Here is a 14,760-nt window from a genome sequence, read left to right on the forward strand (position 1 = left end):
TTTTAGTTTGTAGAAGTTTCCGTATTAGACTCTTAGAGAGAGTAGAAGCAAGCAGATGCCTTAAGACTTCAATGCAGGAACTGTCTGCTTAGAGACTTATTAGACTCTCTAAATAGAGAGATGCATTGGACTATGGACTATTGTTTCTAAGGAAGATGCCCTGTGTTACCTGCACAGAGAAACTACTTAAAATCCTATTGTAACTGGATTCATAAGCAAAGTGCCCGTATGCTATATACATTAAGTTTTGTGAGTAAACCAATTCTGTTATTTCTAAAGAAGACTGGGTTGTTTTTTTTTACTATTGAGAGCATGATTGAAAGGCAAATATATTTTAAGGAGGAGTAGGGTTTTTTTTTTACAACTAAAGGAAACTCTGATGAATATATATGTTTTTGTGCATTGGCATGTCTTTGCCCCTAGCAGTTCAAAGACATACCTAGGTACATCAGTTTAACAGCTGAAAAACCTAGTTGCCTTGCTTGAATGCTGGTGAATGTCATTTTTCTAAAAAGATTGTGATTTCTAACAAGGTCATTTATTTCCTGTGACCAGTGGTTTTCCCAAAAGGTTATGAATCCCATTTCCCAAATAGTTATGGAGATCCACATTTTCCAAAAGGACCCTCAGGCATGGACAATAGGATTAGTGGAGGCAAATTCTCTTATCACAGGCATGGACAAACTTTGGCCCTCCAGGTGTTTTGGATGTCAACTTCCACAATTCCTAACACTAAGCTGTTAGGAATTGTGGGAGTTGAAATCCAAAACACCTGGAGGGCCAAAGTTTGTGCATGCTTCTCTATCATCTCCTCCCCACTGCAGTTCCTTCCAGACCATTTCTCCAAAAAAAATTTAAGGTTATTACTAGTTGAAAGGGAAGGAGCAGGTATGAAAAATTGGGTGGATGCACTTCTCATAAGTAGATTAGCAGCAGTTACTTCAAAGTGTGAGCAAATGAAAATCACTATCATGGGAGTCAAAGATATATTTAACATTGGGTGTAGCCTGACCCTTAATTCCCTCTAGAAACCACCCTTAGAGAACAAGCCTTGATCAAAGAGGTAGGAGATGTGGCTGCATCAATAGAGAACCGAGAACACAGGAAAAATCTAGTGTAACCCAGGTCAATTCCACCATGTAGGTATTTTATTGAATTTTAATTAATTTGTTTTGTTTTATTTTTTATCAAAATCTAACCTCTTACAAAATGTTTAAAATGTTAATATCCGAAGGTCTTTGGGTGTCATAGAATAAAAGTCAATTCAACTTAGCTAAGCTGTCATGTTTAACTAGTTTTGGGCATTTTCCGTGATATTCAGATTTTTGATGCCAGGTTCTTAGGGGGAAAGAAAACAAGAAAACTCAGACACAAATTCTTACTGTGAGAATCAAGGAACATGAAAGGCACTGCAGACAAATTCACCCAGAGAAGTCAGCCATAGCAGAGCACCCGATGAACCAACCTGGACACAGCATATTATTTGAGAACATGGAAATGCTGGACTACTCTAACAACCACCATGTCAGACTACACAGAGAAGCCATTGAAATCCACAAGCATGTGGACAATTTCAACAGAAAGGAGGAGACCATGAAAATGAATAAAATCTGGCTACCAGCATTTAAAAAACGCTAAAATCAGGACAATAAATAAAGAACAACAGTCAAAAAGCAGGGGAATTCCAGATAGGAAACAATCAGGGCCAGATAACACCTCCCAACAAAGGATTCCCCAGGCAGGAAGTAGCCAGCTTTGAAGCTGCAAGACCATTCAGTGCTAATCAAGGTGGCCAATTTTAACATCCACACTTGCCTCAAATTGACAAGAGTTCTTTCTCCCACTCTGAACATTGCACAGAAATATAAATCCCACTTGCCTAGCTTCCAACAGACCTCACACGGTCTGAGGATTCCTGCCATAGATGTGGGCAAAATGTCAGGAGAGAATGCTTCTGGAACATGGCCATACAGCTCGGAAAACTCACAGCAACCCAGTTACTGTGAGAACTTCTCATTAGTGCTTTAGAAGTATTATCATGGGACAGAATAAATTGATCTTTAAAAACTTTTGAAAATTGATATTACTATTGGCTGTGTCCTTCAGTTTAATTGTTGATATAAATCTTCAAAAGTCCTTTAAATACTTTAGTCACTGAATTAATTGATCTGTCAAAACACATGTTAATTAATCAACAGAAGTATTTTTCTTTCTAGATTTAAAAGTACATTTGAATCTAAGCAACAAATCAATTTATTTGTGAAATATTTTCACACTCAGTAAAGAACTATAATGTCTTTGTATCCCTGCAACACCATTGTTTACCCTCTAGAATCAAATACAATACAAGAGTCATCTGTTTTAATTAGCAGATTTTAAAGTGAAGCTTGCATCTTGGCACCGTTTACATTTTGGAAAAATGAAGCTGAATGAGTTGCCCCAATGAATAGTTCTGTACAGCTCAATAAATGTCCATTCAGCTAATAAAGGTCAGTGCCTTTTCTTCATATGAGTGCTATGGCAGACTTAGCAGCCTCTCCAAATTTCTGTTATCTTTATAGGACATTCATCTCCTCTTTATAAATTTTGAGGTTTCCAGACACTTATGAATGAATTCAAAGTCCAGCAGTTATTTATATATGACAGTTACTTTTTCTTCCAAGCCTATAAATAACAAGCCTGTTCTCAAGATAATGGCAGCTAACCAGATACAGTTGCTAGGGCCTCTGATGTGTTGCTGAAAGAGGGATGAATTAAAGGAGACTCATAGAAACTGGAGCCAGTTCTCCAATGAAGAAGAAGAAGAATATTATGGTATACCTTAGAATGCCTTGTGCCAGAACTTTTTATTGGTGTCTCTATGTATTGGATAAAGCAGCTGCACAACTTTATACTATAGGGGGGAAACCCACTTATTGTGGAACAAAGGCATATTGACAGCCATAGATGTCTCCTATTAGTCATTCTGGGAAATCTAAGACTTAGTGCTAAAAATAATATCAACCAAACAAATATTGGGTTGCTATGAGTTTTCTGAGCTGTATAGCCATGTTTCAGATGCATTCTCTCCTAACTTTTTGCCTACATCTATGTCAGGCATCTTCAGATGTTGTGAGATCTCACAACCTCTGAGGATGCATGCCATAGAGGTGGGTGAAACATTAGGAGCGAATGCTTCTGGAACATGGCCATACAGCCCGGAAAACTCACAGCAACCCAGTGATTCTGACTATGAAAGCCTCCAACAACACAAGCAAATATTGTTCCAGATTTTTCTTATGCTGCACCATCTCACACAATTTGCATTCTTGACTTGAAGTTAAATCCAGCATTGTGTTGGCATTCAGAGTGTTGGCATTCACATTTCTCCTGGATCCTTCACCACCACCTGAAAACTGGCTCTATGAGACTTGCCAGCTCTCCAGACACTATTTTGAAGGCACTTTACAAGAGCTGCAGAAGAGAAAAACTGTTGTCCCAGTTCTACTATTTTGCCCATTGATTCCCGTTCACATTTTTATTAGAATTGTTGAGACCAGGAGGCAGTAGTGATTTGTGTCTCCCGTATTTAAGTATGATTATATAACATGTTGAACACTGTCTCCAGAATAGGTTCAAGACTTTGGACAATGTCTTTGCTGTTGTTGTACTTTGTTTTAATGTATGCTATGAGCCACCTTAAGCCTCCTTAACCCTGGTGGGACAGTTTAACCCACTGCATCATCAGGAGCCCCCAGTGGCTCAGTGGAGTTAAACCACTGAGCTGCTGAAGTTGCTTACCGAAAGTTCGCAGATTGGAATCCGGGAAGAGGTGTGAGCTCCCACTCTTGGCCCTTTTACTCCATTCTAGGATGCTACCAGGAGGGAGTGGGGACACAGGGTGACTTCCGGTGCAGCTCCATCCTGGCAGCACCATCAGATGGCGCCCTGAGGACACAGGTGGCTACCCAAATTCTGATTAACTAATCCAGGGAAAGTGTGGGAGGGGAGCAGTGACAGTTTCCTCTATGTGATCAGCAAGGATGTGATGCAGGTGATACAGTGTGCTTAATGATGGTTTTCCCCAATAAGCAAGGAATTTGCCCCACTGCCTAATTGATTCCCCCTCTGACCCCCAGCATAAGGAACTTCATGTGTTGAGGTCCTTAGGCTCCGATCTTGGATAAACATTGTCCATTTGGTCTTGTCACCTAATAACTAAGACCAATTATCTGCTAAAGCCTGATAGAAACTATGCTCTGAATTCTAGTTTGTGAAGTAGGGAAGCAAAAACAAAGCAAAATGTAGCCCTTTCTTTACTACAGATGTAATACAGGAGATGTTTCTCTCTATATCTAGAGTATTACTTTTAGTTCTGAGTGCCTAATTTGAAGAAGTATATGGATAATTGGAGCAGGTTCAGAGAAAAGCAAATGTGGAGAATAAAGCATATGTGGTGAGGTTGAAGGATCTGGACATTTTCAGTTTGGTGAAGAGAAGACTAAGGTGTGACACGACTTTACTCCTTTAATAACTCAAAGGCTGACATGAAAAGGAGGATTCAGGCTTGTTCCCAGCTGGAGAACTTAGAAGAGAACTAAGTCTAATGGGTATAAGTTTTAGGAGGATTTGCATGGAACATTAGAAGGAACTTCTTGACAGTGAGAGCAGTTTGGCAATGGAAGCAATTGCCTACAAAGAGATGATGAAGTATCCTTCTCTGTATGTTTTTGAAAAGAGGCTGGACAGCTACCTGCTGGGGATGTTCTAGCTCAAGCAAGGGCAACTTCGGCCCTCCAGGAGTTTTGGACTTCAACTCCCACAATTCTTAACAGCCAGTAGGCTGTTAAGAATTGTGGGAGTTGAAGTCCAAAACACCTGGGAGTTGAAGTCCAAAACACCTATGCCACTCTATCTAGATAACCTCCATTGAGGAGATTCTATGAAGGCAAAAAACAACAAATTTCTTTTCAGTTAGCTTGCATAAGAAAAAAAAGTTTACACATATCTGAGTGCATTGGGGGCTGAAAACAGCATTGCATTCTTCTTTTGTCAAGCTTAATGCTGGATAATCTCTGTAGCCATGTATAGATTAGTTGCATTAACAGCTGCTAAAAACTGGTAAAACTCCAAGAGTTACTTGAAAAGGCTAATTAGGTGCATTTTATATAGCCAAGAAGAGAAGAACTTCAAAATATGGATTAATTTTGACGGGTTGGCTATTTTGCATGCCGCCCAAGCATATACATACATAGGCTTGGGCGGCAGATAATAGTAGGTCCAACATTGTAGATTAAACAATGTTCCACTGCATTAGACATTCTAGATGATTTCTTACACACATTCTTTGGAAACCAGAAAAACTGTTTTGGATGAAAATATCTAGTTCCAACACAAAGTGAAAACCCTTTTCACTTGAGAGATTTCAGATGTTGGCTTTTGAAATATTTCCACTCAGTGAAGCCTAATGTTAATATAATATATCCTCATGTCAGGTGGACACTGAAGAGAATTTCCACGAATATTGTACTGAAACCAGTGTGCTTGACTTTGTACTTCTTGTGAAGTCTTGGCTCTGCCTTTTCCTCTCCTCTACTTTAGTTCCCCCTGTTTATAGGCCTTCCCAATAGTGTAGATAACTTCCTTTGTATTCGTTTTTGGGTGGAGCTTAAAATCCCCCAGAGGCCAATCTTAGTTGGTCTATTCCTTTTCCCTGCACAGAGCTCTTTGCTGGACTCCTCCTCCTTTCTACAGCAGAGCTACAGTGAATTAGAGGCTTGGATATTGTATGGTATTCTAGGCCTAGCAATCCAAAACAGGCATTCTTAGTACTTGCTGCATTCAGCAGTATTTTTATACCAACAGTCCAAAGGCCAACATAAGCTTTTGGCCAGCCTAAGCTTCACAGGAGAGAAGATTAAGACAGTTTGTAAACAACAACCTATAAGCCATCGCTTTACACCAGAGGCAAAAAGACTTTCAAAGATTCCAGAAAGATGACTGCAAACAGCAAAGGCTCCTTTGGCAATGTATTGTTTTAAGTTACCTTATGATACTCTTGGGTGGAGTTAACTCTTTATTCACCTTGTTTTCAGTAAACTCATTTGGTTATTTTTTCACCTTCCTTCAAAGTGCCCCTGTCTGCTAAGGGTCTTAATCTTACCAGATGTTATAAGATGGCCCTCGAGTAAAGCCAGACAATATAGTTTTCCCAAAAGGCTCGGGTGTGCCATCACACTTCTATTGCAAATTTTTTTTGGAATTGTTAATCCAACAGATGCTACTTTGAAGGAGAATAGCCAGCACAGGGACAGCTTATTCAGTTTTCCTGTTTTACAAGAGACTGACCTCTCTTTGAAAGGCTATCTATCTACTTTTTATGAAGAAATGAAGAGCCATAAGAAGGGAAATAAATAGGGGCCTCAAAGTTACCCTAATACTAATAGTCACCTAAACACTGGATTGTGCCGAGACACAGTTTAATATATTGCAATTTCAATTTGTGGGTGTAGTATATCGCAGTTAAACAGTCTTTAAAAATCTTTTTTTTTGCAAGACAGCCAGTTTAAAAGGGAGGTTACAAACTTTTGTCTTGATGATTGTACTAACCTGAAATTCATTCTGTGAGCATGTATCCTATGTATTTAAAGTGACGCATTCCACACACAAAACGAATGTATTAGTATCCTGTGAAAAACTGCAAGGTTTGCAAAACAAAAAACAAAACAAAAAACCCTAACTGGGTTCTAACTGGACAGAACTATCCCACATTGCAATTTTTATTGGTGGTAGGGGGAAGAAGATCAGCAATTCTAAAATTGAGTGGTGGGCAACACAAGATGAAATGCAAGAAGTATTCTGTGAGCATCAAATAAAGTCAATCAAAGCTATTAAAGGCCACCCAGAGCTCTGATATTATAGGTTCCAGATTTCCCCAGTCAAAAGGTTGCTTTCCCAAACATCAGGCTTCTCTATGTAGCATTTGCTAATTTAGTCTGACTCTTTTCCTGCTCAGATGCACTAGCAGTGAATATTTCCCCTGTGTGTCTGCTTCACTGTGTGCTATTTTAGAATTACACGTCTGCAGAAAAAGTTGCCTTATGGAGCGCAAAAAGAAATTCCTAAGAGTTACTCTCTTTTTTGACATGTATGCCATTCCTTCTGAATCATTTAAATTCCATCTGTCTGGGAAATCACTTCTCAGAATCCCTGGCCACTGGGCATGCTGGCTGGGACTTCTGGGAATTGGACTCCAAAATACCTGGAAGACCAAAGGTTGAGAGCCATTGTACTATGCATCCAGTTAGTACCTGCTTTGAGGAACATTTGCTCTTCTTAACAGCAAAGTGTTGAAGGAATCAAAACCTTTATAAGCTGATGATGTTGTTACATCATTATTTTGGCTTGATAATATTCAGAATGGCTTTTCTTTTTTATCCATTTGTTAAATGGCCCTTTAAGCCCCTTTTGCAATATGAGTACTTGTTGTATACGAGCCTGTTCAGCCTGTGATTGCATCTGATGCTCATGTTGACGTTCTTGATGGGAATGGGGATGTTGATTCGGTGCCTGGGCTAGGGTCTGATGAATTTGGGGATGAGGGGCCTGAATGGAGTTTAACAGAGAGGCATGAGTTGTTGCAAGACGATTCTCAAGGTCCTGGGCTTGGGAAAGGCCTTTCACCGCATTTCCCTGGTCAGTTATATGGGAATGAAACTGACTTGGATGTACCAGGTGCAGCAGTTAATGAGATCTTGAACAGGAAAATAAGTTTTAGTAAACAGAGGCAGTCCAAGCAGCAATTAAAACACTCAGCTCGGATTCAAGTTAGATAGTAAACCGAAACTAAGAAAGAATCAATTCCTAGCAGTTTTGGAATCAGGAAAGAGTTTATAATGATGTGTGAAAGACGACTGATTTTGTTGAGGCAATTTCGGGACCACGCCAAGTTTCATGCACCAAGATCTACTTAGCTCATGTTCTGTCTATGGGATATGCTTCTGTATTGTTCATGGATTCTAGTGCCTTGTTTCATGAGTTTTCTTGAACTCTTTGTTCCTGTCTTCTTTTGTATCTGATGGACTAAATTGGATTTTTTTTTTTTTACTGTGGATTACTTTTTACTGCTTTGGCTACATATAGTCTTCAATAAACTGCTTACTGCTTTTACCCAGCTTGTGTGGTGTTTAAAGTCAGAGGTGATTCTGCTCTGGAGTGTGACAGTTCCTTTGCCCAGCTCCTGAAATGAGATATTTTCTGAACGGGACATCCTTGGCCAGAGGAGAAAAAAATTGATTGAATATCTTCTGCATTTGAAATATTTGTGTTGTTTTTATAGGGATTCTTTTCATGAACTCTGACATTGCAGAATCACTGCCAAGAAAATTAGGAAGCAGACGTGTATTAACTTACATGTTATTCTTGGCAACTCATATTTTATTCCTGCTGATGAGAAAAATGAGATTTCTTGTTAATAATTTTCATCAAAGCATTAACTTCTTAAGCACTAAAGCATAGTAGGAAAATGCATATGTCTAATTTTCCCTTTAATCCAAGTTTATCAGCCAGAGGTCCCTCTGGCAGGTGTTTCACTTTGAAAACTCACTTCATTGCACAATGATAGACATTTCTGTTCACCGTTCTCCTCAGAAGCTACAATCAAGAAACAATGAAAAAAATGACTTCAAATATAAAATATATGTTACTCAGGAATGAGGAATAGTTGGTCCTTCAGATATTTTGAATATCAGCTTCCCAGATATCCATTTGTGATAGTAAATAGTAATGGATTATGGGTTGTTTAGTTCAAAATATCTGGAAGACCAAAGGGTTCACACTGTTGTGTGAAACCTAATGAGGTGAGGTATTGGAGACTTAATAGAGGTATTAATACAGTAGAATTCCTGCTTGTGAAAAAACTGAGCAAGTTTGTTCAATGCCTCCTTTGAAAGTCAATGAGATGATCGAGGATTGAGTCAATATTGTTATGAACAGTAACCCTTGGGACCTTCAAAATGTTTTCAGTAGTTTCCTCCTGTTTCTTTTAGGGTGAGCCTGGTCCATCAGGGCCATACGGTCCTGCAGGAGTCCCTGGAATTGGATATCCAGGACCGAAGGTAATGGAAGAAAATCTACCTCATGGTGTGTAAAGACCTTGAAATTAATGGATACTGCATTGTAGGGGGTTGTTTTATGTCATGATCTTAAATCAGAGAGGAAAACTTGTATCCTCCAAACATTTTTGAACTGTGAGTTCCATCCATCCTAAGGCCCAGTAGACAATGGTGAGGAATGATGAGAGTTGAAGTCCAAAAACAACTGGAATAGCACACCCCTGTCTTAAATTATCTGTTTCCTATTTATTCATAAACACTGTGAGAAATTTTGAAATACCTTAAAGGCAACAACTGTTGTTCATAGAAAAGACTTAGGGAGGTTCTATCATACACTATTATGTAGTTTGGTGCCAGAGCAGGGTGTTATCAAAACGTTAGGGTAACACCCCCAATGTGTGCTGCAGCACACATCAAGCCAGAAGCAGTACATTAAAAAAAATTGGGTAATATATGCTGTAGCTAATCAGAGTTTATACCATACAGCGCTTGAAATCAAGATATACTCTAATTGTCTGCAGCATATCTCAGTGGATGGGTTAAGGAAAAAAGTGCATATTCCAGAGGCCATCTAGCCACAGAAACTGTGGTTCCTTGGTCTGGTTCCCATCTCCAATCAGCAGAAACTGTGGCCACCATAATAATAATAATAATAATAATAATAATAATAATAATAATAATAATGCGTTGGACACAATATTGAGTATCTTAAAACGTGCCTTGACTTATTCTTTTCTGCCCTCATCTTTTAAAATGTTCTTAGAAGGGTAATAAATATTTTCCCTGATTATTTCTTTCTTTCTTTTACAAGGGCGATAGAGGTCAGGAAGGAAGAATTGGGTTTCCTGGGCCAACTGGAATTGGCGAGCCTGGTTTAACAGTAAGTAAATTGTTCAAATTCTGGAACGGGTTTGATACTGTAAGAGTTTTAGGATGTGGCAGATTGGAAGACAGTGAATTTATTCATGGATTCACTCAGCATGTGCTGAACATATGCAAATTATGTTCCTGATTGGAAGTAATGTGTTACAAATAATGCTCTACAATGAATTTCTTTTTCAGCAGAAGAAACATAACTAGGTTCCATATGATAATAAATTCTGATGTAACTTGTAACTATTTTGATTACTAATATAATTTCAATTTGTGTACCTATCACTTACAAAACCCAACATAGTTCATGCTTAGCCTATTTGAAGGACTGTGTCTTCCTATCTGAGCTTTGCCCAGGCTCAAAGACCTTTGGGAAAGGTACTTCTCTTGGCAAGGGAAGGCATTCTTTATAGCTGCTCACGGACTCTGAAATGTCTTTCCCACAGAGGGCAGGCTGGCTCCCTCTTTGCTCTTCTCTCAGCAGCAGATGATGACATTTCTATTATAGCTTTACATGCAAGGAGCTTTCTGATTTATTGTGCTCTACTGCTTTTTCTTTTCAGATAAATTTAATTTCAATACAGTTTCAAATTTAGGTATATGCCTTTACCTGCATATTTAAAACTTCAAACAGTCTTAAGTCCCAGTGTTGGGGAAAGGTAGAGAACAAATTGAGTGATTGACAGTATATATAGACAGTATATATAGAGTATTCCACAGCACTGGAGAGCAATTCTTGTCCATGTAGAGGTCTGAACATGAGACCTAGAGCCCTTAGGGCAGTGATTCTCAACCTATGAGTCCCCAGATGCTTTGGCCTTCAACTCCCAGAAATCCTAAGAGCTGGTAAACTGGCTGGGATTTCTGGGAGTTGTAGGTCAAATCACCTAGGGATCCACAGGTTGAGAACCACTGCCTTAGTACCAGGCTATGGGGCAGTTGGCTAGGAGTCAGCTACATTAAAGCACTATTGACCAAAAGGTCATGAGTTCAAAGCCAGCCCAGGTCGGAGTAAGCTCCCGACCATTTGTCTAGCTTGCTGTTGACTTTTGCAGCCCGAAAGACAGTTGCATCTGTCAAGTAGGAAATTTAGGTACCGCTTATGTGGGGAGGCTAATTTGACTAATGTACGACACCATATAAACCTCCTGCAGCGGGCAAAAGAATGAGGAAGTACTCCATCAAGGACTTGGTGTCACAAGTGGACAGTGAAGCGACAGCTCCCCCGGTGGCCGGAATTTGAGTATACCCTCATGAAACTGGAATGTTAAATTGCCTCTGTGTTTGTCTATATATATTGTGTGTCTATGGCATTGAATGTTTGCCATGTATATGTGCATTGTAACCCACCCTGAGTCCCCTGCAGGGTAAGAAGGGCAGAATATAAATATTGTATATAAATAAATAAATAAATTAGGAAGCTTTTCATCACAGCATGTAAACTGTTTATTTTTTTCTTTCAAACTCAGGGGCCACGTGGTCCTGAGGGTGTGCAAGGTGAACGTGGTCCCCCTGGAGAAGGACTCCCTGGACTGAAGGTAAATATTTCACTCAAAGAGAAAAAAAGGTTAGCTCTACCTCAGGGGAGAGAGGCATGCTGTGTGTTGTGTGAAATGCCATACCCTAAGAGTTATAGGCCTCTTCAGACAGATAGCAGGTCCAGAATCTACAAACATTTGGTGCTGGTTGGGACTATCTGCTCTTCTTTGGAGAAGATAGTCCTAAGATAGTCCATTTAGGACTATCTTCTCCACTTAGACAGAAAAAAATTAAATGCAAAGATACAGAATGGGGGGCACTGGCTTGACTGCAGTAGGTGTGAAAAATATCTTGGAGTCCTCATTGACAAGAAGTTAAACATGAGCCAATAATGTGATGCGGCAACTAAAAAGGCAAATGGGATTTTGGCCTGCATAAATAGGAGTATAGTGTCTAGATTCAGGAAAGTCACGCTACCTCTCTATTCTGCCTTGGTCAGACCACACCTGGAATCACACTGTGTGAAATTCTGGGCACAGCAATTGAAGGGAGATGTTGACAAGCTGGAAAGTGTCCAGAGGATGACTAAAATGATCAAGGGTCTGGAGAATAAGCCCTATGAGGAGCAGCTTAAAGAGCTGGGCATGTTTAACCTGCAGAAGAGAAGGCTGAGAGTAGACATGATGAGGGGCATGTGAGGGGAAGTCATAGGGAGGAGGGAGCAGGATTCTCTGCTGCCCTGGAGTCAAGGATGCATAACAATGGCTTCAAATTGCAGGAAAGGAGATTCCACTTGAACTTAGGAAGAACTTCTTAATTGTGAGAGCTGTTCAGCAGTGAAACTCTCTCTCTGCCCTGGACTGTGGTGGAGACTCCTTATTTGGAGGCTGAGGCTCAATGGCCATCTGTTGGGGTGCTTTGAATGCAATTTTCCTGCTTCTTGGCAGGGGGTTGGACTGGATGGCTCATGAGGTCTCTTCCAACTCTAGGATTGTATGATTCTATGATCTGAAATAAGTGGCAGCTGGTGGCTTCCATGTCAGTGGTGTGAGGACTCCACGAGACTTTAAAAGGAGTTATCCAAGGTGTTGAACCCTATCCCTCAAACAGATTCAGAAACAGCCCTTTAAATCCAGACTAAATCACAGACCAGAGCCACCCACCCAGTCAACTAGGAGCCACCAGGTGCCATTTTTTCAAAGGTGGTCAGATGACAGTCCTCTGCTTAAAAGTGTACGCTGCTTGAAGGGCAAACTCTTTTCAGACTGGTTTAAACATAAAGAAGGCTGAGGAGGGACTGTCAAATTACCCACCAACCGCTAGTACCTGGATAGTGGACTAAGGAGGCATATGATTTATGTATTCTGTGTTCGCCACTATAGTGAGATGTATTATGTTTATCTTTGGATTATTGAAAAACAGTCTAACTTAGCCAATTACTCATGTATCTTAGCATGTACAAATTCTCGGCAACTCCATGTCCCCTTTGGCCTTCCCAATATTGTTTATTTTTATTTATTTATTTATTTATTTAACTTGTATACCGCTACTCCCAATTTGGCTCGGAGCGGTTTACAGAAGCAGATTAAAACAATACAATTAGCTTTAAAAATAACAGTAACAAAACAATAGGTGGCAAGAACAGGCATAGTCCGGGTTGTTCACTTGTCAAAAGCTTGCCGGAAAAGAAAAGCTTTACAGGCTTTCTGAAAAGCAAGTAGGGCTCGGATGGTTCAAGTTTCAACCGTCAAGTCATTCCATAAATAAGGGGATACGATTGAGAAAGCTCTATGCCTAGTAGATGACAAATGATAAGTCCGGATGTTCGGGACTGCAAGAAAATTTTGGTCTTCAGACTGGAGTAATCTCTGGGGTTGGTAGGGGGATAAGCGGGCCCGCAGGTACGCTGCAATGTTGAGCTGCAATTGTCAGCATTCCTAGTTGGCACTGACACATGATTTCAGTTGATGTCCTGGAATGATGTTACTGAGAATATTACACATCAAAGGCTCAATTACACTGTCCGCACCCTCAGAAATGTTGATTGCTGGTCCCAATTCGAAAATTCATTACACAAGGTTGCTATTACAGTTGTTAAAAAGGGAGGAGAAAAAGACATGTAACAAATGATTGATTCTGTTTTTAAACCAATGCCAAAAGCCAATCAATAATGAAATAATAAAATACTGTTTTCGAATACAACTCTTATAATTCTCCACGCACTGGCTAAAACATGGCCCCAGCCATTTTTATCTGAGAGCTGTCATCCAAAAGAAGTAACATTTCTAATTTCTGGAAAAAAATATGCATCTGTGTATAACATTTGCAGAATCTTATTTCCTTTCTTAAATGATTCCTTCAGTGCTTTCAATGACACCAGTGGGGACACATCTGTCTTCATTTGCACCACTTGTTCTCATGCTTCCTCAGAGCCTTCGTTCCATTCAACATTCCACTCCATTCTAAAGAGTGATCACATTTGCAACTCCATGTTTGGGAAGTTTTAACAGGAAGGAATGTTATAATGAATCTCTATGGACACTTAGATCTTCTAGGACCAGGACCAGCTCCTGGGAATTAAATATGTGAACCTACTGTGTAATAAAGCAAGTTTCTTTTTAAAAAAATATCAATAATGATTAATTGTGGGAATTAAAGCAGTAGTTATGTCCTGTTCCCACATATATCTTGTCTCAGAAGATCTGAATCAGAAGATTCACAGCCTCCTGTGGCTTAAAATGGCTTATTTGTTTTCCCCTCCAATATACAATATACAGACTACACATCTTCAATTCAGGGCACTCTGGTTAAAACCGCACACAAACAATCCAAATTCAATTTTTTTCCAGCCCATTTTTTTCCAAGGAAGATCAGCCATCAAAAATGCCACCTCTCCATGTCTTGTATAGTCTGTACTTAACTATTATATTGTTACTCCACTTTGACATGCGTTATGGTAACCCTGAATGTTTAATTTTATGCTATTTGGTGTTTTATTGATTCTGTTTATTTTTTGTGTATATATTTTATGTATTTTACCCTGTTCTATGTGCCTTGTAAGCTGCTTTCTTGGGGAGATGGGGCAGAATACATATGTTGTTGTTGTTGTTGTTACACCAGAAGCAGCTTGCAATATATTCTCAGGCTGCTTCTGACACAATAAAATTATATTATTATTATTATTATTATTATTATTATTTGATACATAACAAGATTAGTACACAGCAAACAAGATCACTATGCTGGCTTTTGTGTTTGATCACACGTCAAACACTTCACAAGTGTCTAGGACTGTGTGATGTATCAGCGAATAATG

General features: G+C 39.5%; 1 protein-coding gene across 1 annotated transcript in view; it reads left to right on the forward strand.

Annotated features, from left to right (window-relative positions):
• COL28A1 (collagen type XXVIII alpha 1 chain) overlaps positions 1 to 14,760 on the forward strand; it is a 68,408-nt gene that overhangs the window by 22,496 nt on the left and 31,152 nt on the right. Inside the window, exons 12-14 of the mRNA XM_067470288.1 lie at positions 9,027 to 9,095; positions 9,904 to 9,972; positions 11,435 to 11,503. Coding sequence (XP_067326389.1) covers positions 9,027 to 9,095; positions 9,904 to 9,972; positions 11,435 to 11,503 — 207 coding nt within the window. The remainder of the gene's footprint in view (positions 1 to 9,026; positions 9,096 to 9,903; positions 9,973 to 11,434; positions 11,504 to 14,760) is intronic.

Source organism: Anolis sagrei, chromosome 6, assembly GCF_037176765.1.
Source record: "Anolis sagrei isolate rAnoSag1 chromosome 6, rAnoSag1.mat, whole genome shotgun sequence".
Classification (NCBI taxonomy): domain Eukaryota; kingdom Metazoa; phylum Chordata; class Lepidosauria; order Squamata; family Dactyloidae; genus Anolis; species Anolis sagrei.